This window comes from Serinus canaria, chromosome 10, assembly GCF_022539315.1.
Source record: "Serinus canaria isolate serCan28SL12 chromosome 10, serCan2020, whole genome shotgun sequence".
Classification (NCBI taxonomy): Eukaryota; Metazoa; Chordata; class Aves; order Passeriformes; family Fringillidae; genus Serinus; species Serinus canaria.
The window spans coordinates 20,086,101-20,112,266 of record NC_066324.1 but is presented as its reverse complement, the minus strand read 5'-3'; the positions used below and the strand labels follow the sequence as shown (position 1 = coordinate 20,112,266).

Sequence of the window (26,166 nt, the reverse complement as noted above, 5' to 3'; positions counted from 1 at the left end):
AGATAAAACAGCATGTGCTGCTTACACATCCCCTCGACATTCCCCAGGAAGCTGCAACATCCATTCCTCTTTAACTGAGGAAGGGGAGGCTGACAACAGAAACATTCCTCAGGGAATCTGAGGATAGCAGAGAGACCATGATCTGGGCACACTGACCCATAGGATTTGGAAAGGGATCACAGTTAGCCCTGGGACAACAGTTCCCTTGCCCTACACACAGTGCTGACACCAGGCAAGAAAAAAGTTTAAAGAGGAGACAACAAAAGCTCTACATCCTTCCAGCTGAGCTGTAAGGATTTTGCTTCAGGAGGACAATTCCCTCTAGGTGATTATTATGGAATACACCAACTATCCAGAATATAAATGAACTTTTTAGTTTCACAGAATAATAGAATCACAAAATGGCTTGGTTCAGAAGGGACCTTACAGATCATCCTGTTCCACCCCCTGCCATGGACAGGGACACTTCCCACTGGACCATGTTGCTCCAAGCCCTGCCTGGCCTTGAACACTTCCAGGGGTGGAGCAGCCACAACCTTTTGGGGCAAATTCACATGCTTGTGGAGGGCACACTCCTTAGGGGCAGAAATCAGCCACTTTTCCATCAATTTGGAGGGCATAGAGCGCATTACCCTTGGGAAGGGACCCTGGGGCAGGGTGCTGGGGCAGCCAGTACCTTTTCAGCACGATGGGCACAGCCACAGAGGGGTTCTTGCGAAGCCCATCGATGATGTCAGCTGCTTTGTCAGCGTATATCCTCTGGAGAGCCTTGCGGTGGATCACCTCCGAGGTGCCCCCCAGGGTGTTATCCAGCCGGAATTTGGCCTGCTCCTCCGCAGACAAGCGTGACAGCTTCTTCTGGATTGCCTCGAGAACGCGGATGGTTGCCAGGTTGGTCTCCAAGACAACATCCAGCTGGAGAGAACAGAGCATTAGCCGTAGCATTTGAATAGACAAAACATGATACTTCACGAAGCAAACATTCAAGTGACACGAAACAAGAAGCTGCGCCTGTTTAACAAGGTGTACTCGAGCACTTTGGTGTTCAGCTGCTCTAAAATAATCCAATTACATTTCATCTGCTACCTAAATAATGCTGTGGAAGAATTTAAAGGCTACCAGAATGATACAGTTCAGAAATTATATCTTCCAGCTGGGAACAGAACACAATTGATAGTTACTCTACAAAAGGATGTGCCAAATCTGTGCAGATTCAGGTAATTGCCCGGCTAACTTCCATTTCCAGTCAAAATGTCAGTCATTTAAAATCCTGAACATATTGCTTTGCAGATGATTACAGGGGAATGCATGTTCTCATGCACTATGTGGGCAGGAAGAACAGAAAAGATGCAACGATTCCATGCTGGCCATTCAACAATTTCACGTGGAGAGGGGTGAACTAAATGCTCCATACAAAAGGTGAGGGGCAGTGGTGGCCTCTTAGTGGTTATGCAGCCTCTGCTTCTTGCATGAAGAGAAAACAAGCTTTTATGCCAAAAACCAGGTGGCAGACACAATAAAAGATGCAGAACTAAAGGTATCATTACACCAAACTCATTAACTGTTCACAGAACAGAGCTTTTTGAGACACGAACCAAGGAAAAGCAATTTACCTCAAAACGCTCGTCCTCACACCTGTAGATGTGCTCTTCATACTGGGTCTTCTTGGAGCTCACAAATGTGGAATCTTCAGACCAGGATGGGAAGGAGACCCAGGTGTCATTCAAAACCTTTGAGGGAGAACAAGAGTCGTGGTCAGTGTTCAAGGGGATCACACCTGGCCAGTTTCAAGAGCAGTCTTCTGATGGGACATTCTAATTCCCAGCTGGAAAAAGTGTGTGTGCCTTCCAAAGCTCAGCAGCCACAGGGCAACCCCAAACAACCAGAACCCAAACAGCCAGGCAGCCTGAAAAATTCATAGGCTGGAGCTGTGAGGAAAAACCTTGTGGGAGAAGAGGAAAATAAAGGTGAAAGGAGCTTTTTCTGCTGCTTTGGATTAGTCAGCTGCAACCAGCTGGTTCCCCATGTGTGATTCACCATCAACACTGCATGGTCACCACAGCAGACCTGACTGTTAGACAGGACACAGTTGCTGCCTCCAATAAGGCTATTTGGAAGTATAAAACCATACTCCAGCATCACCTTTCCTGACAAATCAGCTCAGCACCTGCAGCTTTCAGTATAGGAGCAGAACATTAAAAAACAAACAAACAAACAAACAACCCACCCAACAACCACCTCAAAGAGGCCAAAGGCAAAGAAACAATGATTTTGGCAGGCAGTCTTGAAAACCAGGTCCAGTTTCCATAAACCCAAAGCCTGAACAACTGAGTCATTAGATTCTCACAGGGAGAAAAGTTTGTAACTGCATCACACAAGAAGCTTTTGAGAGACGTGTCAAGACAAGGATTAAAAATTCAGCATTTCAGGGAGAAAGAAAGATGCATCTGAGGGAATACGTGGGAGAATCTGTCTACAGAAAACATGATTTTCTTTTAGAGTTGGCCTAGAGACAACTCTGAAAGCAGACTAAGTGAGAATTTAGGTAAAAAGGTAGCAATAATCCTGAATTACATACATACCTTGTAAAGGACCTCTGAGATCACATCAAGACCACACAGAAAACCAGTTCTGTCATCTCCTACTAAAGTTTGCAATGTTAATGTTCCTTTCAGAGGTCATACCACATAACACATCATAAATAAGATGCAGGAGCATTAGGTATGTCAGTAATTAACCATCATAACTATTCAGTAGGTTTTTCTCCAGCTGCCTCCCAACTCTCTATGCAAACCTTTCACAAACGCTGCTGGAGAAGAACTGATGCCAACCATCAAAGGCACGTGGGTACCACAACTCCCAGCACAACCCAGTTCCTAGACTGACACCTCACCCTGTGCAACAGCTTCTGGATATGATCCAGATGTTGATGGGAGTGCCACCAGGAATTCCTGAGGTGTGCTCCCCTGGGGCTGCCACACGTGCCGTGGCGATCCCGAGCCAGGACGGTGTGCCCACACACGCCTGGCTGCAGGAGCAGCACGGAGCAGTGTGCAGCAGTGCTGGGCAGGCAGCTGCCTGGCCCCAGCCCCGTGCCCACCACCAGCAGATGTGCCCTGACACCCCCAGGAACCTTTCCAACACGGGGATACAAACAAAGTCCCCCATCCTGCTCTGTTCTGCTCGCTTTTGCTGCGATGCTTTAAAAAGGCTGGGAAGAGCCTTGCTCTGTGGCACAGCCCCTGCCTTACCTCTTTACACAGTGGAGTCCTCCCCGTGCACTTGGGCTGCTGATAGCTCTTGGGCAAGGCTCTGTAGCTGGAGCCCAGTCTCTTGCAGGAGGCATAGTCAATCTCCATGGCAATCCCCTCAGTAGCCCGTTCCTTGGGATACGTCTCCATGTGAACAGACTCCTTATATCCCAGAAAGTTTTTAAACCAAGTGAACAGTTCTGGGAATTTCCTAAAATAAAAGGAATGAAGTGTAAAACGAGCTAAACAGAATGCAAACAGCACTGAGCTGTGATGCTGAGGCTAGAAGTGACTACTACAGACAATAATCTAAATTATCAATCTGGTGAGAAGACTCTCTCTGCTCAACCCCACTCCCACAGAGCCTGACCAAATGGAAAGCAAGCACCTGCTGTTGATCAGGTGGGGATTGCTCTCCTGGGGCAACTAAGGTGCTTTAGGATTAGTGACCAGCAAGGAGCAGCTGCCAAAGGTTTGCTATGGGGACAGCACTCGTGGCACAGGCACATCTGGGTCTCCCCAAACTACCCTGGTACTGATCTCAGGCCAGGCTCCTCATTGTTTGCCAATGGTTTGAACCTTAAATCAGACCTTTCCTTCCCAGAGGCATCGAGAAGAAACCAAAAGGCAATTCTGTAACTATACAAAAGGTCTCAGTGCCAAGCAATTGCTTCAACCAGACTTCACAGAGCAGCATGAATCATGGAGAAACCTTTGCCTGCAAGGCCCAAGTTTGCCTGTTTGCAGAATTTCCCAATGAATTTATTTGTCTAAAATACAGCATTTGCTCACATCCTCTTATTTCATTCAAAGCTCCAGCAACAGGATGAACTGAACCTGTTACTAATTGAATCACTAGTTATTCATTGCTTTTTCATTATATGGCAAAAGATAATGTCCAACTCCAGAATTAAAAAACCTTGTATTATATCTTTCCCTATAGTTAGGAGCACAGGCAGTAGATGGGGAAAGTACAGAATTTTCTTGTCAAATATTGCACCTTTTCCACCTAAAGTCAGGCATCCTGCTGATACCTGGCTAATTCCAGTAGGCTTACAGAGCAAGTGGAAGCTCCTTAGGGAAGTTCTCTGCACAGTAGCTACTGTAATGGGGTCCTGAACTCAATTTATGTTGCTACTGCCTTCTTCCTTGGAACCAGAAATTCAGTGCCCAGGCAAAAGAAACACTAATCCTGCTGCCCAAAGTTGATGAGAGGATAAACTGTTAATTTTAACCAATTAATACAGCTGTTCTGTACACTGCTGACAATCATGGAAGTCATAAATTCCTATTTAAAGTACAGAGTTTCTTAACATTTTTAGCTTTGTGATAGAATTCAGCTGCTTTTTGGAAACTTTAGTGAGTTTATATGAGCGATCTGCTTTTGGGGGGGGGGGAACCACTTCCTGTGTAATTAAGACAATTGATCTTTTCTCAAATGACATAATTTGAAAATTATTCCAGAGCAAGAAACTGCAATAACAGCCTGCTAATAATTTTGTTTGCCCTCCTGGAAAGGGAAGACACACAGCAAGCAACACCTGTACTGCTCCTGCACACTGCCTCTCTCAGGACACAGCAGGGAATCCCTCTGGGATAAGGCATAGGAAAGGGCAGTGCATAAGACAGTGAAGGTGAGTGTCTCTTTCCTGGCTCCACAAGAGAAACAGACCAGGAAAGGGGCTGCACTTACCCCAGGAATGGGGAGACCAGCTGCACGAGCTCAGCCCTGGAGATCACCTCCTGGTTGAAGATCACCAGGCAGCGCAGGAAGTTCTCGTACGCCTCGGTGCTACGCAGAGCTTTGCGGACCTGAGCCAGAGAGAAGGGGAACTGTCAGGGTGACACTCAGCAGGGGGAGGTCCAGGAGACCTGGGTTTGACACTGTGTTTCCCATCCAGGCACACAAACCTTTGAGTTGAACAGAGAGAACTTGCCCTGTACACAGGGCCAGACAAACTCGTACTGCTGGGAGCCACCCCCACGCTGGGATCCCCTGCAATGTCAGCACTGGGCATTACTCTAAGAAAGGAGCTGCAAGTGAAGAACTAAATCCTTCAGAGAGCCCTGTAACAGCTGGATTACAGAACACTGGAATCATGAAAAACATCACTTTTAACTGCAGCACCACAAACCCACCCAGGCTGCTTTTAAACTCCAGAGAGTATTTCAAGTAGGAGTGGGGGGTATGAGAACATGCCCTGGGTAACACCTCTCCAGCCTCTGCCTGCTTCCAGCTTGGATTGTCACAGACAATCCTCCTCCTGTAACCTCTCTAATCCTCCTTCTGTAACCCTGATCTTCACAGAATGAGGAAGCCAAACTTCATCCCAACGCCACTACCTTTCCCACAAGAACAGCAGGATATACACATCAGACTGAGATCTATCACTGTTAAGTTATTCATCATTATGGTTATAATTCTACAGCAGGGATTTCTAGGTTTACTCATGTTAAATTGGTTCCCAGTTACCATTAGCTTGTTCCCATCACACTGCAGAATTCACCAGATCAGCAGGGAGCCACCAAGACTGCCATCAGTGCGTGAATATTGCTTAAAAGGATGGTTTTAACTTCATCCCATACTCCCCTCTGAGCTATAAGGCACTGTATGGACATCTCAGAAAAGACACCAAGGTACCACTTGGAAACATCCCATATCTCCATCACTTGTGCTACACCAGCAACAGGTAACAACTGTGCAATTAATTAGATTAATCTCTGAGGGGAAATTAAAAAAAAACAAACAACCCAGCCCAATGTAAATATGAAAACTTTGTAAACTGAGCTCCCCCACTGCAGCCAGCTGGCTGTAGATGGGTACAAGCTGTGCCAACACAGCAAGACATGCCACGCACATCATCAGCTGTAGGGGATCTTATAAAGGGGAAAACCATTTGGAGTGTGGGTTACAGGAAAAAACTCCCATTCCCTCAAACAAATTGCAGCAGCAGGTGGAAAGCTGGAGAAGGAGCTTTGGGGAAAAGACACATGCAAAAATTATCACCAATTAAAAAAAAAATTCAATGTTTTTGACTTAGATTGCAGGATACATCTGAGGCCAAGCAGAGAAATGTTATCAGGGTGGTGTAAATCACACACTTCATTGTGATAAAAATCCAGATGTGTATACCAGAAGGACATAAATCAAGGACATGCAACATCTGCATCCTGCCTCTCACCTTCTCGAAGAAGAGAGATTCTGTCCCCACACCATGTTTGCTGGCTTCTGCCAAAGACTGGTCTTTCAAACCAAGCAGCTTTGGTTTCTTCTGTTATCAAAAGAAAGAAAGGCAATTAAAAATAAAAGGTGTGTTCAGCAAGTTGGGATAATTTGATTATCTATCACACCTGATTGCCAGCTCCCTGACCCCACCATGTGCTTCCCATTACAAGAAAGGTAGCTTTTCTTAAGAAGAAAAGACTATTAAAACATGTGCTACAAGTTAATTTACTGAATGTTAATAAGTAGCATGCCACTCCAAATATTTGTAATACATTGTTTCACCCTTTCCTGTAACTAGCTGATTGTTTCAGTCACACCAAAGCATCTCTTACTTACATTGATAACTAGTTTGGAAAGCAGCCAGAATAGATGATTTTCCTATCACTCATCCAGTTCTGCAAGTCTTACACCTTCCCAGAATGGCAATTTTTTTCTCTCTTACATTCTACTGATGCTTTATTTTCCCCATCCTCAGAAAGGCTGTAGGTGCCTCCAAAACGTGCTTTATTTTGGTGCCCTCGATTTGAAGGGGAGGAGAAAGGGCAGAAGGGGACTTAAATGGTACAATTATGCCTGCTAATGCTTTTCATGACAAAGGAAGATATACTGGCTTCAAAAAAAGCAGGCAAATGAATCCCTCATGCACAAACACGAGGCCACCTGGCCACAGGACAATTTTTGTTGCACTACAAAGCCTCGCTGCTCTCACAAATCATGCGTCATTTGAAAAGGGCAAACTCTGCTGAGAGAATAATCATTTATCATTGTATTAAAAGCTTTATCACAAGAAAGATGAGCAAACATGATTCTACTGCATCTGTTTCGAGCTCTACTACAACAAAGCTTTCAGGCACACCTTTTCAGCTCGTCTGTTCCTACGTGCCTAAGGAACATTTGCTACAAACATTGGGCAAATTTATTCTGTGGCATTACTGAGACTTTGGTCTCATCATTCCATAACTCCCCCTCATTAAACACTGCTAATAAAACTACATCTTTATTAGAAAGTGATGAAAACTCTGTTTCCCCAAGCCATTTAAGCAACTATGTCCCACCCTCAGGAACAGGTACCACCACCGGTTTGCAAAAATCAGAGGCAAAACCTTGAGCTTGGAAACAAGGACTTCAGAAAGGTTTAAAGACAAACACTATTTCCCATGTTCTCAAGCTGCAGCCCGTGCCACAAAAACCACAAGGACCTGGAAGACACATCCTGCTGTGCCCCAGCCTCTGGACAAGCAGGGCTCTGAAGGAGCAGCCCAGGCTCTCACCTTCACCGGAGGGGTGGCTCCGGTACCCGAGTGCCGTCGGATCTGGCAGCCATTCTGGTTGGGTCTCTGCTGCTTGTTGTTGAGCTGTGGCTTCTTCACTGTGCCCCCGTGGTCATTCCTGACTGATTCCACTTTCTCTGCAGTTGTCTTGCTCAACAGCTTGTTCAGAGACAAACCCATAAGACCATTAGGGCTACGTTCCACACAAAATGTCACCGAATGGGCTGGGTTGGAAGGGACCTTTACAGCCATTCAGTTCCAATGCCATGCCATGGTCAGGGACACCTCTCACTACTCCAGGTTGCTCAGAGTTCCATTGGACCTGCCCTTGAACACCTCCAGGGATAGGGCAGCCACAGCTCCTCAGGGTAGCCTGTGTTGTTTCACCACCCTCACAGGGAAGAATATTTTTCTATTATCTAATCTAAATCTACTCTCTTTCAGTTGGAAGCCATTGCCCCTTGTCCTGTCACTTCATGCCCTTGTAAAGAGTCTCTCTCCATCTTTCTTGAGGCTCTCTTCAGGTACTGGAAGGCCACAATTAGGTGACCCCTGAGCCTTCTCTTTTCCAAGCAGAACAATCCTAATTCTCTCAGCCTTTCCTCACAGGAGATGTGCTTCATCCCTCTGATGATCTTGGTGGCCTCCTCTGGACTTGCTCTGATAGATCCATGTCCTTCCTGTGCTAGGGACCCCAAAGCTGGATGCAGCAGCCCACAGGGATCTGCTGCTCCTCCTAGCTCTAGATGATCAATGGATTTTACTGCAGTTACAGCATCACCTTAGAACAACCCTTTTAGACAAAGGAATTGCATTTAAAATAAAAGTTATTTAAGAGACAAATTGTAGCCAGAAAACACAGTCTACCCCCCTGACCTCCTTCCTTACACCCCAGGAAAATTACAGCAAAAGCACATTTTTCTGAACATACAGAACAGTCTGCACTAGGTATTTCATCCTATCTCCAAGGCTACTCACCACAGAGCTGTTGGCATCAGGCAGGAACTGCCCAAATTCCGAGAGCAGATCCTCCTGGTTCTTGAAGAGGCGAGCCACCTGGGCATAGACCTCCTGCTCTGTCAGGGCTGGAGTGTAGTTCCCTCCTGCCTCCTTGGCATTACGCTGCTCTTTCTGCCAGAGGAAAGAGAAGAGGTGTCAGAAGAAAGGATGCACAAACTATTCAAGTGACAAAGAAAAAAACAAACTTTCAGTGATAGGAATAATGGAACAGCAAAGGTCTCAGCTTCTTAAGTAAAGCATCAGTCTATATTAATAGCATGACTCTCATATATTCTAAATATCTGTACTTATATATACTATAAATACATCCCAAATGCCCAACTGGCCCTGGAACAGTAAGACACTGACCAAGGAAGTGGGTTGCTTTTTGTTTTTAAGATAGAGCTACAGCCACATTGCCTCGTCCTGACACATGCTCATAGAAAAATGCCAAATCCAGGTTTTAAACAAGCATTGCAGACACTTCCAAACAAAGTTGATGGACTGAAATCTATTACTCCATACTGCTATGTAATCTTTTTAACTTGCCATACTTTTGCTTATTTCAAACAGAATTCAAGACCAGGCTGGACAGGGCTTGGAGCAATCTGACCTAGTGGAAGGTGCCCCTGCCCATGGCAAAGGGTTGGACTAGATGATCATTAAGACCCCTTCTAATCCAAACCAGTCCATGATTACCTGCTGGCCACTGCTAGTACAGCAGAAGACCCAAATGCAAGTTTTGGACACCACTCCAAAAGCAAAGCAAGAGAAATAACCGTACACAGACACAAGATCACGTTTCCAACACTCACCTGATACGTGTGGAGAATCTCCAGGAAGGCTTTGTAGATGTCTGGCTGTCCCTGGAAGCGGTTTTTGATCTTGTTGACATAGTTGATGGCGTGGTTGAACTCCACGGGCTGATTGTTCTGCAGGGATGGTGTGGTGCCCAGAGAGATTGTCACGGGCGTGTGCGGCTGCACCGGCGGCGAGCGCGGCGACGCGTACGGCGGGATCGGGGGCGTCTGCTGGCTGGCAGGAGTGTGAGCCTGCAACTGCGATGGCTGAGGAGAACACAGGCTCTGTTAGGAAGCAGCAGACCCCCCTCATGGTCAGGATAAAGGCACTTAGGGATAGATAAATAAATTTAAAAAAATAGAGAAATATTTGATGGGCCAGCAGAGACTAAACCACAGCACAGAGATAAAATGCCTGGGCCATTCAAGCAGTTGTTACTAAGATGATTTTCCTTGCTAATTGCTTTGGACTGAAACCTGACAAGAGACACAAACTACCTGAAAAACTTATCACAGCCAAAATGCATAATGTTCCAGATTGCAAGACAAGATGTATTCTATTACCATCTGTGTGGCAGTTGTCTGGTGTCAAGTGGGCAATTCCCCTTATCTCTCTCCCTGAGTGATCACAATCACTTCTCCCTGGGCAGGGGACACCTGCTGATAACAGGCTATGGAATGTCACTGCATGGCTGATAAGAACTGTAACATCCCATTGTGAAATGCTCCACCCAGAAGGAGGAGCCAAGCATTGCTCCCCAGATAGAATCTGGGGATTCTGACCCCCCCCAGCACAGCTTCCCACTGGATTCCCCAGAGGAACAGCAGCTGCTTCTACTTCCATGGATCTGCAGAGGAAGAAAACCCCCTTTTTCTACAGGACCCCCTGCTCCAATAGAACCACACCTGACACTTCAGGGGGACTGCAGCCACTTTTCCAACTGGACTGCTACCAACACCCTGACCAACAGGGTGTCAGGTTGAGTTCTGACTCTGTCAGGGTTGTTCTAGTGTACTGCATTGTTTTATTTTATCCTTTTATTTTTTTCCCTTCCCTATTAAAGAACTGTTATTTCCTGCTCCCATATATTTTGCCTGGGAGCCCCTTAATTAAAAATTCATTGCAATTTGGAGGGTGGGGAGGGTTTGCATTCTCCATTTCAGGGGAGGCTCCTGCCTTCTTTAGCAGGCATCTGTCTTTCCAAACCTAGACACATAGGTATGGCTGGCTCCAACACTGCAAGTCACTTTGGGACTAGTGAACAATTGTGGGATGTATGAAGGCAATAGCAAGGGAAAACATGAGTTTCTTGAGACAAAAAGCAGGCAGTGAGTAATTATTTTGAATACTCTTAATGGATGTTAAACAGCCAGGTGAAAATTTAGTTTTGAGGTGGCAATTTTAAATGGAAATGGAAGTACTTATTCCCCTCACATTTTACATTTCCATACTTGTATTACACAGAGTTTTCAGGACTGAGAATGTAAATAACTGTCTTAGGATGGCCATAAATATCCTGCTACAAGGTCCTGCCTTGCTCAGCTACAGCTTTACCTGCCTGGTGGGGACATCTTACCTCAGTGTCTAGCCTGTTCCTCAGGTTCATTTTAAAGTTTCAGCAAGGACAGTCTGACACTTTGCAGGTCTGATAGGGAGAAAACCACTTATCCCATGGTGTTAAGGAGACTGCTACATCGTTACTGAGAGCATGTGCCTCTTCAGAAAAAATCCCTGAAATCTAGCACAGGCAAGTTCATTCTGGAACGATCTGCAACCTCCACTTTGGCAAATCTTCTGGCAAATCTTTCAGCATGTTTTTGTTTGCCATTTCTGAGCAGGAAGTTGCATGTCCCAACACTGTTTGCCCAGAGATCAACTAACTGCCACATTTTAAATCCTGATGCTTTTTAACTGCATGTTACCTTTTCCTTCAGCTTTCCCAGGCAATTGTTATCTAACACGTTAGGGATTAACCCTTGAAACTTTGGACATTTCCTCCCTAGGGCTCTGAAATATTTTTGCACTTTGAGGCTAAAATACACATAATTTCATCTGGACATCTATTATCCTGTTCTGTTTCACATAAAATATATCTTTTGGACAGTAGCATCTGGATTGTATCTAAACCAGAGTCAAGCTTCCTTTGTTACTCAAAAGTCTCTGTTTAGGGTACACACAACCAATACCTACAGGCAACATCATGGTCATCTTGCTAAACTCTTGCACTTTAGATGTTGCTGAACCTTTCCAGCTGACAGCTGAACCAGACCCTCTACAAAAATCCATTCAATCTGAAAACAAGACCTCAAGTAATGTAGAAGCCACCAAATAACAAATGAAGGTTTCCCAAAGGCTTAATTGCCTCAAGCAATTGAAATGACTCACACACTTGCACAACAAGGAGAACATCTTTATCACAACCTCTGTTTTATGGGCAATTTCTTGGGATTTTAGGTCTAAGACAATACACACAAAAGCAGGCAGACAGTGTGTGCCCAGTGCTTTAACCAGGAAACTTTTCCCTAGGTTGCTGGATCACTTCTTGAATAATGTGTGTGCCATTTACCAGATGCTCTGACTGTCTTTCAGTTCCCCACTGCCAGCAACAAGGCTTTTCCAAACCCTTAATGTTTTGGAAAGCTTATCTGAATTGCTGTCAAATTAACTACGACTGCATCTTCAAGTTTGAAAATGAGAAACGAATCCAGCAGGGGAACACACGAAGGTTCACAAATACTGCGGGAAAGCAGCGTGGAAGTTAATTTTTCACCCTCTAGCTGCACACCAGCTCCAGCTGGAGGCAGCAGGACCCCCGTGCTCTCAGTGCAGTCACCCAAAGCCCCTCACCTTGCTGATTTTGGCAGGTGTGGGCTGTGGTGCCGGCTGTGCTGGTGTCGGGGTCGACTGCGCCGAAGGCTGCGACGGATGCGGCGGCTGCGGCTGGGGCTGGGGCTGCAGCCCGTGCGTGGGGATCTGGTGAACCTGCCCCGGCGTGGTCACGTTCACCATGTCATTGGTCTGCACCTCGATCTTGTAGCCAGGTGGCAGGAAGGTGTTGAAGCCCATGATCAGGTCTGGGTGGCCCTTGAAGAGCTGCGACACGCGGCTGATGACGCCCGGAGTGTCGATGCTGGGGAAGGAAGAATATCACAATGTCACCGGCCTTGGCACCTTGCACTGGGACAAGGTTCTCCACACATCAACCTTCCAGTAGATTTTTTTTTTGTCCCTTACCACCTCCAACCTATGAAACAATGCAAAACTGAGTCCTACAAACAGACTGCTGAACTCAAGAGTGACATTAGCATTATTTTATCAGCCCAGACAGGCTTTTATATCCATGAGATTCAGTCCCAAGTCTGACCATTATTAATGGGCAGACAACCAGATGAATCAGCTGTCAAGGCTGAACTTGTGAACTCCCATTCTAGGCAGAGATTTAGTATAAACGAAGGGATGCATTTCATTTTCAAAAAATAAAGCACACAACTGCTTTTACATCATGTCCAGGTGTGTTATTCTGTACACAAAGGACAGAATTCAGCTCCTGCCCTGTGCTCCCATGTCCACACACACTCTTTCTAACCTGGTAGGAAGAAGCAAAATGCAGCTTTTTACCTTTGAGATTTAAATTCCTTCATAATATCCAAGAAGTCATTGTAGACCTGTGGCTGACTACCAAACTGTAGCTTCACCTGGTCAAGGTAAGACAATGCATCCTCCACCTGGAGACAGGCCAGACAAGTTATGTTAGCAGAGAAGATTTGATTTCACCTCCCACTGTTCTGTAAAACACTCAGCATTTGAAAACACAGCTGTTAGCCCTGAGCCTGGGCAGGGAATTAAGGAGCAAAAAGCTCATCAGCCTGGTTTGTTTATGACCAGCTCTGTTTGAATAAGAGGTACTCACTCCCCCCTCCTGGCCCACAAGATAAAACTGTACCAAAAAAAAAAAAAAAGACAAAAAGAAAAAAAAAAAGAGGCAACACTGATCAGCAGAGATACACAGAATTAAAAAAAAAACCAAAATCCAACACACTCCAAATCTACCATCACTGAAGTGACTGCTAGGATAAACAGAACTAGACTGAGTATTTTTCCTGCATTCATATGTGGAAATTATTAGGGAAGTCTAAGAATAAGCAGAAAGTGGAAATGACATATTCAGTGTAGTAGATGTCTGCCAGGTACACGCTTGCACTTCTCTCTAAAAACCAGACATTTCAGTTCAACATAGAAGGGCTTCAAAAATGGCAACCGTGGGTGGCAAATTGTTTTACACCTCAAACAGCAAGAGGTTCATGATTTGTGTACCAACAGCCAATTTTCAGAGGTACAGGAAGAACAGCCATGGCCCAAAGCAAGAGCTCTGGGTTCCTGTGCCTCCAGCAGCCTGGCCATGCACCCAGCAGCTGCAAGAGCTGCACATGGGACCCCTCTTTCTTCTGAAATTAAACAACAGCAACAGAAGAAAGACTCATGTATCGCCCCAACCTGGCACCAGCAAAGGACTTTCCATGGATTTCACTGTGAGGAAAAAGCACTCTTTTTGAAACTGGTTTTCAGAGGTTTGTAGAAATGCAGTTCCCCACATTCAGCAAAAGGAAAGGGCTGTGGTTCCCACCAAAACTGGAAAAGACTCACACCGTATTTGGAAGAAGCTGAAACAGGCATCAATTTGTATGTATGTGCCTTCTCCAAATGTAGCAACTTAAAGGGGTTATTTTTGGTGGACTTTTCTCTTTGTTTAAGGGTTTTACAGCACATAATCTGAGAATAGAGCCTTCCTTACTCCTAAATTACTCCCACACAACCACCCACATATGCCATGTGTTCAGAAGAGCACCAAATGTTTTGGTAATTTAACCCATTCATCCAAACACTCTAAGCAATACATTCCTCCTTTCCCTCCCTGCCACAAATCTTTTCCTGGCCAGTCCAATTTCTTTTTATTATGGTTATGTGAAACAACAGGGCTTCAGCAGAAAGAGAAGTCCATTTCTGCATTCAATAGGCTCCCAAACGTGAGAAGCATCAAATCTTTGGGGAAAGGTTAGGTTAGGTTGGGTTGGGTTGGGTTGGGTTGGGTTGGGTTGGGTTGGGAAGGGAAGGGAAGGGAAGGGAAGGGAAGGGAAGGGAAGGGAAGGGAAGGGAAGGGAAGGGAAGGGAAGGGAAGGGAAGGGAAGGGAAGGGAAGGGAAGGGAAGGGAAGGGAAGGGAAGGGAAGGGAAGGGAAGGGAAGGGAAGGGAAGGGAAGGGAAGGGAAGGGAAGGGAAGGGAAGGGAAGGGAAGGGAAGGGAAGGGAAGGGAAGGGAAGGGAAGGGAAGGGAAGGGAAGGGAAGGGAAGGGAAGGGAAGGGAAGGGAAGGGAAGGGAAGGGAAGGGAAGGGAAGGGAAGGGAAGGGAAGGGAAGGGAAGGGAAGGGAAGGGAAGGGAAGGGAAGGGAAGGGAAGGGAAGGGGAGACAGAAAAAGGGACCTGGCCGCAAAAGGAATTTTGGGAGAGGATGGTTGACATGAGGCAGCTGCTGACGTTACCTTGAGCCTCTGGAACTGCTGCTGGCCCTGCACAGGCACGGCTGGGGGTGTGGGGTGTGTGTGGCTCTGCACCACCTGGCTGCCGTGGGGCTGCACGGGCGCGGGGTGGTGGTGGCCGCTGTGCACGGCGGCGATGGCCGGCCCGTGGCTGCCCGAGCTCTGCGGCACGGCCGACACCTGCCAAGGCAAACAGCACGTCAGGCACGGCCTCTGGAGAGAGCAGAGAGCCTCCCAGCTCACCACACACAGCAGCACAGTCAAGGAAGCAGAAGGCAGCTGGTTTGAGCTTTGACCATGACTGCTAACAACTTTGCTCGACCAGCTCCTGGCAACTCTCATCCCACCCTCCAAATACAGGACAGCCCTCCCTGCAGACACATGCCAAACACAGGTTGTCCCCAGCCTGTATGCTCACTGCCTGTCCAGAATGTTGCCTGACACAAAGACCTGGAAAAGGAGGGTAAAAGGGACTTTTTAATCTGGCAAGAGTCAAGGTTCTCTCCTTTCCCTATGTGTCACAAGTAATAATCTGAATGAATGAAACTACATTCTTCATAATTCAGTTAGGGTACTGAAAGTCAAATTGTGGCTCTCTGGCATCAGCAGGCTCAGGGGAAAACCCAGCTTGGTATTTCCCCTAGAAAACCAGGGAAAGAACAGAAAGCATGCACTTTTGAGACTTCTTCATACCATAAACCAGGAAAATTTCAATTTGGAAAATCATTTTCACAAACCCAGTTTTCTATCCAAGCCTCTTTTAGATGGGACATACTTAAATTAATCTTCGTGGACAAAATAAGGTTTGCCTGCTGGTCCATCTAAGTTCTTTTTAGGAAGGACTGCCAGTATCAACACACCCTCTTACAAAGGATCTGCCTGCAGCTCTTCAGCTCTGTGGCTGCCACTATCAGTTGTGAACATCCTTTCTGCAGAAGCAAGGATGAAGCTGTGTGTAAAATCAGGCACTAGACAGGGAGAGCAGCTCACCAGCAACACAAGTGTGGAAGATTAAACATGCCGGAAATGTGGCAGAGACAAATATCCCACAAATAGCCTTTCCCTGCTCCTTCACTGACAGCTATCTCCAGTGTACTCTTAAAAAGATTCTTTTTTTTCCCCTGTTCCCAACTGCCAGCTCCTTGTAAAGGAGGCAAGAGAGGGAAGAGTGCCACCTAATGACTCTGGGGTAATGTTTTACAAAACATTTCAATTTTCATGAAAGTCTTCAATCTAAATGCTGATCTAGTCTGTTAAGCTTAAGATCACCCAAGATACCATCCATCTTTTACAACAGCAAACATTTTCCTGCTGAAAAACAGAAAAATGGAGGGAAAACCCTCCACAAACCTAACTCTGTGATTCAGAGACTATGGTCTGAGAGAATCATTAGAAGAATCATGTTCAACAAAGCCATGTTGGTTCACTAATTAAGCTAATAAAACAAGCACTGACAACGAGACGTGCATTGTCCATTTTTTAAAGGAAACCCCGGCTACCAAAACAAAACCTCGTGTCAAATACCCAACTCTACAGTGCCACAACACGGTGCTGGGTGGCCAGGGAGCTGAGGGCTGAGCACACACACCTGGTAGCTGGGAGTTACAGAGTACTGGATGCCCGTGGCCGACTGCATGGTCTCGGACACCGCCTCATAGACCGGCGGGGCCGGGGCGAGCACGCGGTGCTGGTGCGGGAAAGCCTCGGTGCTGCTGGTGATACGTCTCTGCTGCGACGCATACACGGGAGACTCCTGCTCATCCAATCGCCGCTTCATGCTGAACTCATGCTCGGGAAGCACCACAAAACCTGGGGAAAGCACAGGGAAATCGATCCGGTGCTCCCGTCCCGCAGCGATCACCGCGAGCAGGCACCACGAGTTTCTGTCCATTCCGGCGCTGGTATTTTGTAAAGGGAAAGTGGAATTAAAGATTTAGCTTTCAGCATAAAACATGCAACCATATCCCAGCACAAAAAGTACAGCCTTATTGTTGTAATAACTTGAAAGTTAAGGATTTCTTCAGTCTCACCTAAAGGATGTTGCTAACACACAGACCCTGAGTGATGCAGAGCTGGTGAACAGAGTGTTTGAGCACAACAGGCTGGGAAAGGAAGGATGCATTACCTACACACCATTTATACTGACAACACCAAAAAAACCCTCTTGGACAGTCCAGGTAGGATGACAGCAGAGAGAGAGAGATCCTAAAGGATGTTGCTAACACACAGACCCTGAGTGATGCAGAGCTAGTGTAAACAGTGTTCTAACACAACAGGCTGGGGGGGAAGGATGTGTTATCTACGCACCATTTATACTGACAACAGGAAAAAAAACCCTCTTGGACAGTTCAGGGAGGATGACAGCTGTGTGAGATGCTTTAAAACATGGGAAAAAAGCAGGATGCAGAATCAGAGTTTGAAGTCGCTTACAAAGCCCCAAAGCATTTAATACATGTGCATTAAACACATTTCATGTGTAACTTTAGGGAAAGACATGGGTCTACTCTACTAGGAGCATTTTGGGTTCCACATGCCACACCTATGGTCCTGCCAGCACCCTGGCCCCACTCAGAAGCTGGATTCCTGCCTGCCTGCCAGGGAGCACAGGTCAGCAGCTCCCTCACTTACTCCCCTGTATTTCTTTTCATGTTCCTGCCCAACCTCAAGCTGCTTTTCTGCAATTTGATTTCACTTCAAATCCGACAGGTCATTCTGCCACTGTCCCACTCCAAGAGGAGCCATGTATTCCTGGCTCTGTTGGATTGAACCAGCCATCCCAGCACTCTTCTTGGCAAGCAAATTCCAGTGCTGTTTTCTGTCCACTGATAGCTATTGCCATCCTTGAGATGCTATCTGCTGTTTATCAAAAGCACAGGCAGCCTGTTAAGATTCTGGAAGGGCAGAAAAAAACAAAACCATCCTCTTCTGCTTCAGGATGTCTCCAAAGCAAGGCCTTTTCAGTTCAGTGCAGTTAAGACACACTCATTGCTAAGGAAAGCACATGGAAAAATGAGAGGGAACAACATTCCCCCAGAATAGTGGTAACAGCCAACTGAGCCAATCCCCATCTACCAAATCAGGACAGCTCTGCACAGCCTAAATCTGTCATTAATCAAATAACCCTAAGACCATTAACTGATATCTCACATCAAATATGGAAACAGGAATCGGCAGGACAAAGGTGCAAACTTTCCTCTTTGACAAAAATTTGTTTTGGAAGGGACCTTAGAGATCATCTCATTCCACTCCCTGCCATGGGCAGGGACACCTTCCACTACCCCAGGGTGCTCCAAGCCCTGTCCAACCTGGCCTGGGACACTTCCAAGGATCCAGGGGCAGCCACAGCTTCTCTAGGCACCCTGTGCCAGGGCCTCCCCACCCTCAACAGGAAAAAATTTCTTCCCAGTACCCAATATAAACTCTCCCTATTAGTCCTGCCTTTCACTTGGAGAGGGTAGGCCAACAAGGAAGATGACTTAATTTATTTTTAAAGTTACTCTCCAAGTTTCACCTCTCAAGAGGTCCCCAAATCACTTGGCAGGTCAGACAGGAAGCAGAGGAGGACTCCTTGCTCAAAGTAAAGGGGAAAAGCTCACCAGCTGCATCTTAATGGCAAGTTACAAACCCTAAGTAAGCCTGACCCCCAGCACACACTCAGCAAGCAGAGGAACACACTCCAGGAGCTCACTTCTCTAATGGTGCTTGCACTGGGTGTCTTTTCAACCAGGCTCTGCTGATAAATGAAGAGCCAGGAAGGTTAATATGGACCTACTCCCCTCATGGAGCTACTCCTCTCAGGCACAGACCACATTTTGCTCTGCAAAAACAGAGTTTTATGCTAATAAGGCTGGGACTAAACTGAGTAAATCTGGCCTCACCCCATCCACCCACAGCAGAGCAGAGCTGGCCAAGATTTTGCATGACAATGGCTGAGTGCATGAGTAAAGTCTGGGCAAAGCTTTGGTGGCAGCTATTTACATCCTACTCACCCACTTGGACACCCTTCTGCTCTGAACCCTGCTCCCTCAGCCAGCCCTGCCACTCACTTCTGTCCTCCCAGGCTGCTTCTCCCCTCATCCTTGCAATATTGTCTGCAGATCCACGTGGTGTGGTGGCTGCTCAGTGTCCCACCCTTGGGACTCATTTCCCAGAGCAGCACTCCACACTCACCCCTTCAGATGGACTCACCAGCCCCTGAAGCAGAGGCTCTTTGAGGGCAGAAGATGGCTGGAAGGCTCACGTGTCCTTATGAGGATTAAAATGCCACCTCAGGCTGTCTGAGAAGACTTTTCCCTGAGAAGACACCACAATTCTTGGCCTGGGAGGCCACAGGAATCACGACAGCATTAAGGATCCATCACCACACACACACCAGCAGCGTGAACATCAGTTTTTGAAGCTCCCAAATTCCTGCAGGCCAAGTGTACAATCTTCCAAAAATTTATGGTTGATATTGAAACTTCTGTAAAGCAAAAATTAAAGCTCCTGTACCTTCATCTTCCCTCTGAATCCCCCTCACCTTCACCAACTGAGCTTGGACTCTGCTTTTATCCGAGCACTGGAGCTGCTTCAGCTGTGAAATTCTGTATTATATATGAGTGTGTGTATATATATATACATATATATATATATATATATATATATAGTCAATATATAGGTAATAGTCAATAGCAGCAGTCAATCTTCCCAGATAACACCACACTAACTCCCACCAAGGGTCTGCATCCCACTGAGTAAGAATGTCTCACAGCAAACCAGCCCTTAATGAAGACTGCTAATTGACAGGCTTCATTAATCCTAGCAGAGAGATGGTCTCAAAGCTCTGCTGTACCCAGACAGAGAGTAGAGATGGGAACTCTGCATCCACCACCACCCAAACCAGTGCCTGGGCTGCATCCTGCAGGAGGAGATGTGGTGCTGAATGGTCCCAAAGTGCATTCATTTCCTCACTGAAGTCCTGCTTATCTTGACCTGGCATCTCCCACCCATCTCCTCTGTTCAAAAGCTGGAGAGATCTGTACTGCAGAAAGTCCCTCCCCTCCTACAGCCCACCAAAAAGCTGAGGAAGGAACAATGAGATGAAACCCAGGACTAGACATGTCATTTTGAAATGATTTAGCCAAAGCATGCTGCTCAAAGGGGCAATTCCACCCACTTCCAACCTCAGTAACAACTGATTTTTCCTTAATGATAGCAAAGCCCAGCTAAGGGAAAGGTATTTTGAGAATAAGCACACAACATCAAAGACTTGTACCAGGAGTTTTCCCTCCACATTACAAACAATACTACGCTTATGCATCATCTCTGAAACGCAGCACACATCTCTGGCATTCCCTCATGGACTTTGAAGTGCAGATTTAGAGAGCCCCAATTCAAACTGCAACATCTGTAACCTTAATTGGAGGGTTGAAAAGCCCTCAAAATACAGCAGGGGCTGAAAGTAAGTCACAAAACTCAGGTACTTTCCTTTGTTAAAAGCATAACAGGATGCACCACCTGAGCAGACCAAGCCAAGAATTGAATTCCCTTTCCCCAGCAGCATTTCTACCCAAACCCCCCTTTAACTCCTAAAAAGGAGCACACCTCATTCTGTCTAGGGGAGGATGAAAACTATTGGGTTTTATCCCTGAGGTTTTTAGAGGTTTTTTGGCAGGAAAAGGGGGCTTCATGGGAACACACCTCTGGATCTTCCCACCTGTGCCACCTCCCAGCTCTGTGCCACAGGTTGGCTGCATTAGGCAGACACACAAACACACACGCACAGGATCTTCAGCTGGTAAAGCAAAGGGAAAATTAAGAAAAGCTATGCTGCATCTCAGTAACAACACTAGAATGATGGAATTTTACCTCACCAGCTTTCATCAGAGGGTTTCCCCATCCACCTGCCTGACATGAGCTGGTGGGACAGATAAGGGCAAGTGGAGCACACCCCTTTCCCTCTGGTACTGAGGAAAGCAAAGGAGTAGCAGTACTGACACAGAAGGAGAAGGAACAAAGAGGGGACAAGGCTGGATTCAGCTGGAGGAGCATTGCAGGGCTCTCCTCCTGCCTGCCCACTGCTCCATGGGAGCAACAGATGCTCAGGTGCTCTCCTCTTCCATTGCAAAATGACCTCTCTGGTGGCAGCTCTGCTCCCCAGCATTTTACCACATAATATACCTAAAATCTCCATTATTTCTATTGCAGGTTTTCCCACCAGATAAGCAGGGTTTTTAGGCATTGGAGATTCAACTGGTAAAGTTAAAAGAAAAAGCCAAATAGAGACTAGGAGGAAAGCAAATTGAGAAGGTGCACTGCCTCAACACCTGTTGGAAACCCAGCACTCTTGTGGATAAACACCACCTCCACCAACAAGCTTTAAAAATCCTCTAGAGAGGATTTTGATCTCTCTGCAAAACTGCAGGGAAATTGTAGAGCTGCAGAGGATTTGTTTCAACACACGTGAGGGCTTTTTAAAAAATTTTCTTTCGAGGGAGAGAGGACTCAAAAGTAGGGAGCAGCAAGTGTAAGTATCAGCTCTGCTCCCGGAACAGTCACGGATGTCCTGCAGGACACATCCCACACAGGATTACTGAGGAGTGCACAGCAGTGCCTGCTGAAAGGAGCCAGCTCAGGTTCCAGCAGTGCTGCTAACCCAGCCACACGACTTCCAGAACATGACCCAGCTTGTTCAGCAGTCACTGCCACACTACACTTTGTTTTTACGGTGCCACACAGCCCTGCAGCACGGGGATAACCCCTTGTCCACTCTACAGAAAGGCACCTTTAGGACCAGAGCACCATTCCAAAATGAAATGAGAAGCATCCTTAGAAAAAGGTGCTGGAAAAGCACAACCTGAATCTTTGGGAGCAGTTGGGAGAGTTTTCTGCAGGGTGACATCGTGCCAGCACTCACCAAGAGGCAGATGAGACACAAAAAAAACCCCACTTGTCCAGATGGGGAACAAGTTGGTGAGGCATTGATCCCTGCTTTGCCAAAAAGTGGCCCAGGTGCCAAACCCCACTGCAGACACCATCCAAAACACGCTCAACAGAGCTCAGAGCATTGTTCTGGCCTGTTTCCTAACTGCACAGAGAGAATGATCAAAATCCTTTTATTTAACCAAATGAAAAAAGACAAGACCCCAGAGGGGTTGGAAAAAAGTAGCCAGGTCCCAAAAGCACAGCCCAGGCTGAAGTGACAGCTATTACGGGGCTCTTTTCTGCTCCAGCTCCAAGAGCCATAAAAGCTTTCCAACGCTGGAGAAGTCCAGAACAGCAATCTGGACAGAAAACGATTCATAAATCCTGGAAACGTAAATGATCCGCCTGCCAATTCCAACACGATGCTCCCAGCCCCACGACCCACACGTGCCAGGAGCCTGAGCAGAGGGTTCCCCCAGCAAGCCAGGCTGGGGCCAGGGGGAGAGCATCCCCCTTCCCCACACTGCTCACAAAACCAGCCTGAATCAGCCAGAGTTTCCCCAAACTTGAGCAAATCCGTGCTATTTTTTTTTGGATGAACGATGACGTTGCAGCATCTCAAACTAATTCATGCTGAGACCATGTGTCTTCACCAGAAGCAGAAGGTGGGAGGGATGAGGATAAGACACTTTGGGGGGAAGAAAGCACGATTTCCTTTTGCAAAGAGCGTACCCACGTGAAAAACTGCTAACTTCACCTCAGCAGGGGAAAAAAAAAAAGACCCTAAAAAGCGGTTTTCTGTCCTTGGAGATCCAGAACAGGCTGACACCAGGCTGCCAAGGCGCTCTAGGTGATGAAGGAAGTTTTACAGGAGCTTTAAAATTAGTATATTAAAATAAAATGCCATTTTAATTTAAAATACTGCACTATACAGTTAATCCTATATAGCAATGTTCACTTTTCCGAAAAGTGTATTTTTTAAAATAATTACAAGTTAGGAGTGGAAAATGGCCAGTAGAGATACAGCTGCACTGAATTAAGTTGGGCATTTCCCACTTGTTTACTGAGCCTGCACCTTTTAGCACAAGGAAAAGCGGCAAGTTAAAAGAGAAACATGAGGTGTTATGTCAGCCTTCAGCTACACTTTAACACACAGACCAGGTTTAGGTTCCTCTGGACAGCGTGGGAGACTGAAAATCCAGGCACAGCTGGAGATGCCTTTGATAATGAGTTTGAAAAAGAGCTGACACAAGTTATTTTGCCCCATTTCAGTGGTCCAAATAAATAGGTTTCTTCAGGGATGTAACTTGTATCTGAGCACACGTGCTATTCACACTAATAATGATTGTTAAAATTCAGAATGGGTCTGACCCCGGGCCAGAAAAAGGCAGAAAAACCAGGATTTAGTTAAGCAGACACAAAGTACAGTCAGACTTTAAAGCTACTTGAACTCCACCAGCCTCCTGCTATCAACCTGAAGTAGTTTCGAGGGATGTACAACAGCCTGAAGAATTAAAAAAATGGACGAAATACCAATGTGAGCACGGGAGGACGAGCAGAGGGCTCCGGCTCGCTATTACAATCGCAGGAAAACTGACGGGTGCCCGGGGAGCTCTCGGGTTCCCGTGCCCGTGCGCGCCGCTCCAACAGGTCCTTTTGGAGAGCCGCGCTGCGGAGCGGGAGCGCTGCGAAAGCCACGGGGGAGCCCTCGGCCAGCCCGGAGCCGCCGCGGAGCGCCCGTGGCGCGGGGACCGGGAGCGCGGCGGGGGCACGGCGCCTTCATGGCAACTCCGCCGGGAAGTTGGGCGAACGCCGGCACCGGGGAGCACCGCGCCGCCCCCCCGGCTCTCGGAACGCCCCCCGGGCGGACGGGAGCCCCGGCGGCGGCTCCGGCGCGCGGTGCGGCCGGTACCGGGGCCGTGCAATGCGGGCGAGCGCTGCCGGGGGCGGTCCCGCCGCAGCCCGGGAGCGGCACCGGGCGGAGGGCGGGCGGAGGGGCGGGGGGAGGAGGCGGCGCCCGGCTCGCAGCGCGCCCAGCGGCCGCCGCACGCTCCGCCCGCCGCTCCCGCCATGCCGGGGCCGGGACACCCCGGCGGGGCGGGGCGGGGCGGGAGGACGCGCGGCCGCCCGCGCGGGCCGGGGCTCCCCGGGGAGCCCCGCCGCGGGTACCGACCGGCCCCCCCACCCAACCCCGCGCCGCCGCCGCACCGGCGCCGGGCCCCGCCCCCTACGGATCGCCGGAGGGGGCCGGCCCCGGGCCCGGCGGCCTCCCGTCCCCGCCGCCCCGCTCTTCCTTACCTCGAAGCGGCTCCTGGCAGCGGCCGGGTCTCCCTCAGGGTCCGGGGGTGGCGGGCACCTCCCGGGCGGGCGGCGGGGGCGGGCTGTCCCCGGCGCAGTGAGAAGGGGGTGTCCCCGCGCCCCTCCTCCCGGAGGGGGGGGGCGGGCGGGGGCGGCGCCGGTGCCCCGGCGGGGGCGGGGGGCTCGGCGGGGGGGGTAAGATGGAGTAACCGTCTGTCGGCCGCCGCGGCGGAGCGCTGCCCGCTTCTCTGTTCCCCGGGAAATCCCGCCCCTCCTCGCGCAGGGGGGGAGCCCCGAGTACCCGTTGGCTGAGACGCGTGCCCGTCACTATCTGGGCCAATGGGAGCGCTGGCCCCGCCCACCAGGACCTCCCCTATTGGCCGCGGCCCCCAGGAAGGGGATGTGGAGAGGAAGGGAGGGAGGCGAGGAGGGGGGGGAGCGACCGCCGAAGAAAAATGTCCGTATAAGCAGCGCGCCCCGCCCCCGACCCGCCTCCTCCACCGCCCTATTGGCTACGACACCAAAGCGCCGGCCAATTGGCGAGCGGGGCAGCGACGCCGTCACGGCGAGAAGCCCACCCACGCGGCGAATTGGCCCCGCCCGCCACCGGCGAGGCCACGCCCCCCTCTCTGGGGAGCCCTTTTGTGGAATGTTTACATCGCGGCCGCGGCCCGCGCCAGCGGCTCCCCCCGTCATCCTCCCCCCGGCCCCGGGCCCCGGTGCCAACCGGTTCGGCGGCGGGAGAGGAGGGGGGGGCTTGGCGGCGGGGCCCGGGCCCGGGGGCGGCGCGGCGCTGCCTTTTGTCCCCGACCCCTTCACTTCCGGGATGGCGGCGCCCCACGTGGGGCGGGTCGGTTACACGTGCGGGCGGGGGGCACACACACACACTGCCTCCCGCACACGCGCCGCACACTCGCACACGCTCACACTCACGCACGCACGCACCGAGGAGGAGGAGGGGGGCCGGGGGCGGTGCGCGCCGCGGGGGGCGGCGCCCTCAGCTGCTGCCGCCAATAGCGTGCCAGGGAGGGGGCGTGGCCGCCGCGGCAATGGCCCCCTCCCTCCCCCCCGCACACACACACTCAGTCACTCGCCTGCCCCCCCCCCACCCCCCGCCCGTCGCGCGCTTCCCGCCGGCGGGATCCGGAGCGCGCGCGCTTCCATCCCCTCCTACCCCCCCCCCTCCTTTTCCCTCAGGTTCCCGCCCGCCCGCCCGCCGGGCCCTTGGGAAGCGATTCCCGTGAAGGGGGTCGAAACTGGGAAAGTGCGTGTGGGGGAAGCAGCTGTTACCTACCCTCAAGGCGCAGGCGAGCAGCCCTGAATGGAGGGGGAACTCCCCCCGGGGCGGATTGGCCCCGCGGTGCCGATCGTCACGGCCGCACCGCCCACGGCGGGAGGGGGGGCGCGAGCAAGGGGGGGTGTGAGGGAAAGGCCTCTCCCGGAGAGAGGGAGGAAGGGAGCTGGGCCGGCCGGTGCCCCCGCCGCGGCAGCCGGCCTTCCCCTCCGCTAGAACACGAGCTGGAGGTGGGGTTAATGCCTTTCGATTGCCGTGTTTCTCTCCGTTTGGAAAGTTGTGGAGCGGGCTGCTGGGCTCCGCAGACGGAGGCTGCAGGAGCCAGGCCTGGCTGCCCGTTAGTGCTCGTCTGGGCATCTAGAGCGTGCTCGGAAAAGGGTGAAACACAAACAGGGGTTCCACACGTCTGCTAAAATGTGTGTTTCAAGCACCTTCACTCAAACAAGGTCCAAATCTCCTAGTTGTATTTTTTTTACTTTCCAGCTGTTCTTCCCTTTCTCAGACCGGGAGAGCGTTGCAGGCGCAGGCAGTGGGGGGGGGGGTGCCGGGACAAGCAGAGGAGGTTCTCTCTCTCTCTCTCTCTCTCTCTCTC

General features: G+C 49.3%; 1 protein-coding gene across 4 annotated transcripts in view; it reads right to left on the bottom strand.

Annotated features, from left to right (window-relative positions):
* The window catches only part of SIN3A (SIN3 transcription regulator family member A), a 33,571-nt gene extending 7,511 nt beyond the window's left edge, over positions 1–26,060 (bottom strand). For 2 of the 4 annotated variants that reach the window (XR_007778416.1, XM_030228449.2), the window contains exons 1-13: positions 25,575–26,060; positions 16,668–16,888; positions 15,083–15,259; positions 13,167–13,273; positions 12,396–12,678; positions 9,563–9,832; positions 8,727–8,879; positions 7,749–7,907; positions 6,434–6,523; positions 4,945–5,063; positions 3,252–3,462; positions 1,614–1,730; positions 677–915 (exon numbers count right to left, since the gene is read on the bottom strand). Coding sequence is in view for 3 of the 4 variants with exons in the window: in XM_030228449.2 (XP_030084309.2) it covers positions 677–915; positions 1,614–1,730; positions 3,252–3,462; positions 4,945–5,063; positions 6,434–6,523; positions 7,749–7,907; positions 8,727–8,879; positions 9,563–9,832; positions 12,396–12,678; positions 13,167–13,273; positions 15,083–15,259; positions 16,668–16,856 (2,114 nt within the window). In the remaining variant the exon portion in view is untranslated. Of the gene's footprint in view, positions 1–676; positions 916–1,613; positions 1,731–3,251; positions 3,463–4,944; positions 5,064–6,433; positions 6,524–7,748; positions 7,908–8,726; positions 8,880–9,562; positions 9,833–12,395; positions 12,679–13,166; positions 13,274–15,082; positions 15,260–16,667; positions 16,889–24,280; positions 24,397–25,574 lie in introns of those variants that run through there. The other 2 variants (XM_050978398.1, XM_030228448.2) reach the window with 2 other exon arrangements.
* Between the last annotated feature and the right edge of the window lie 106 nt (positions 26,061–26,166).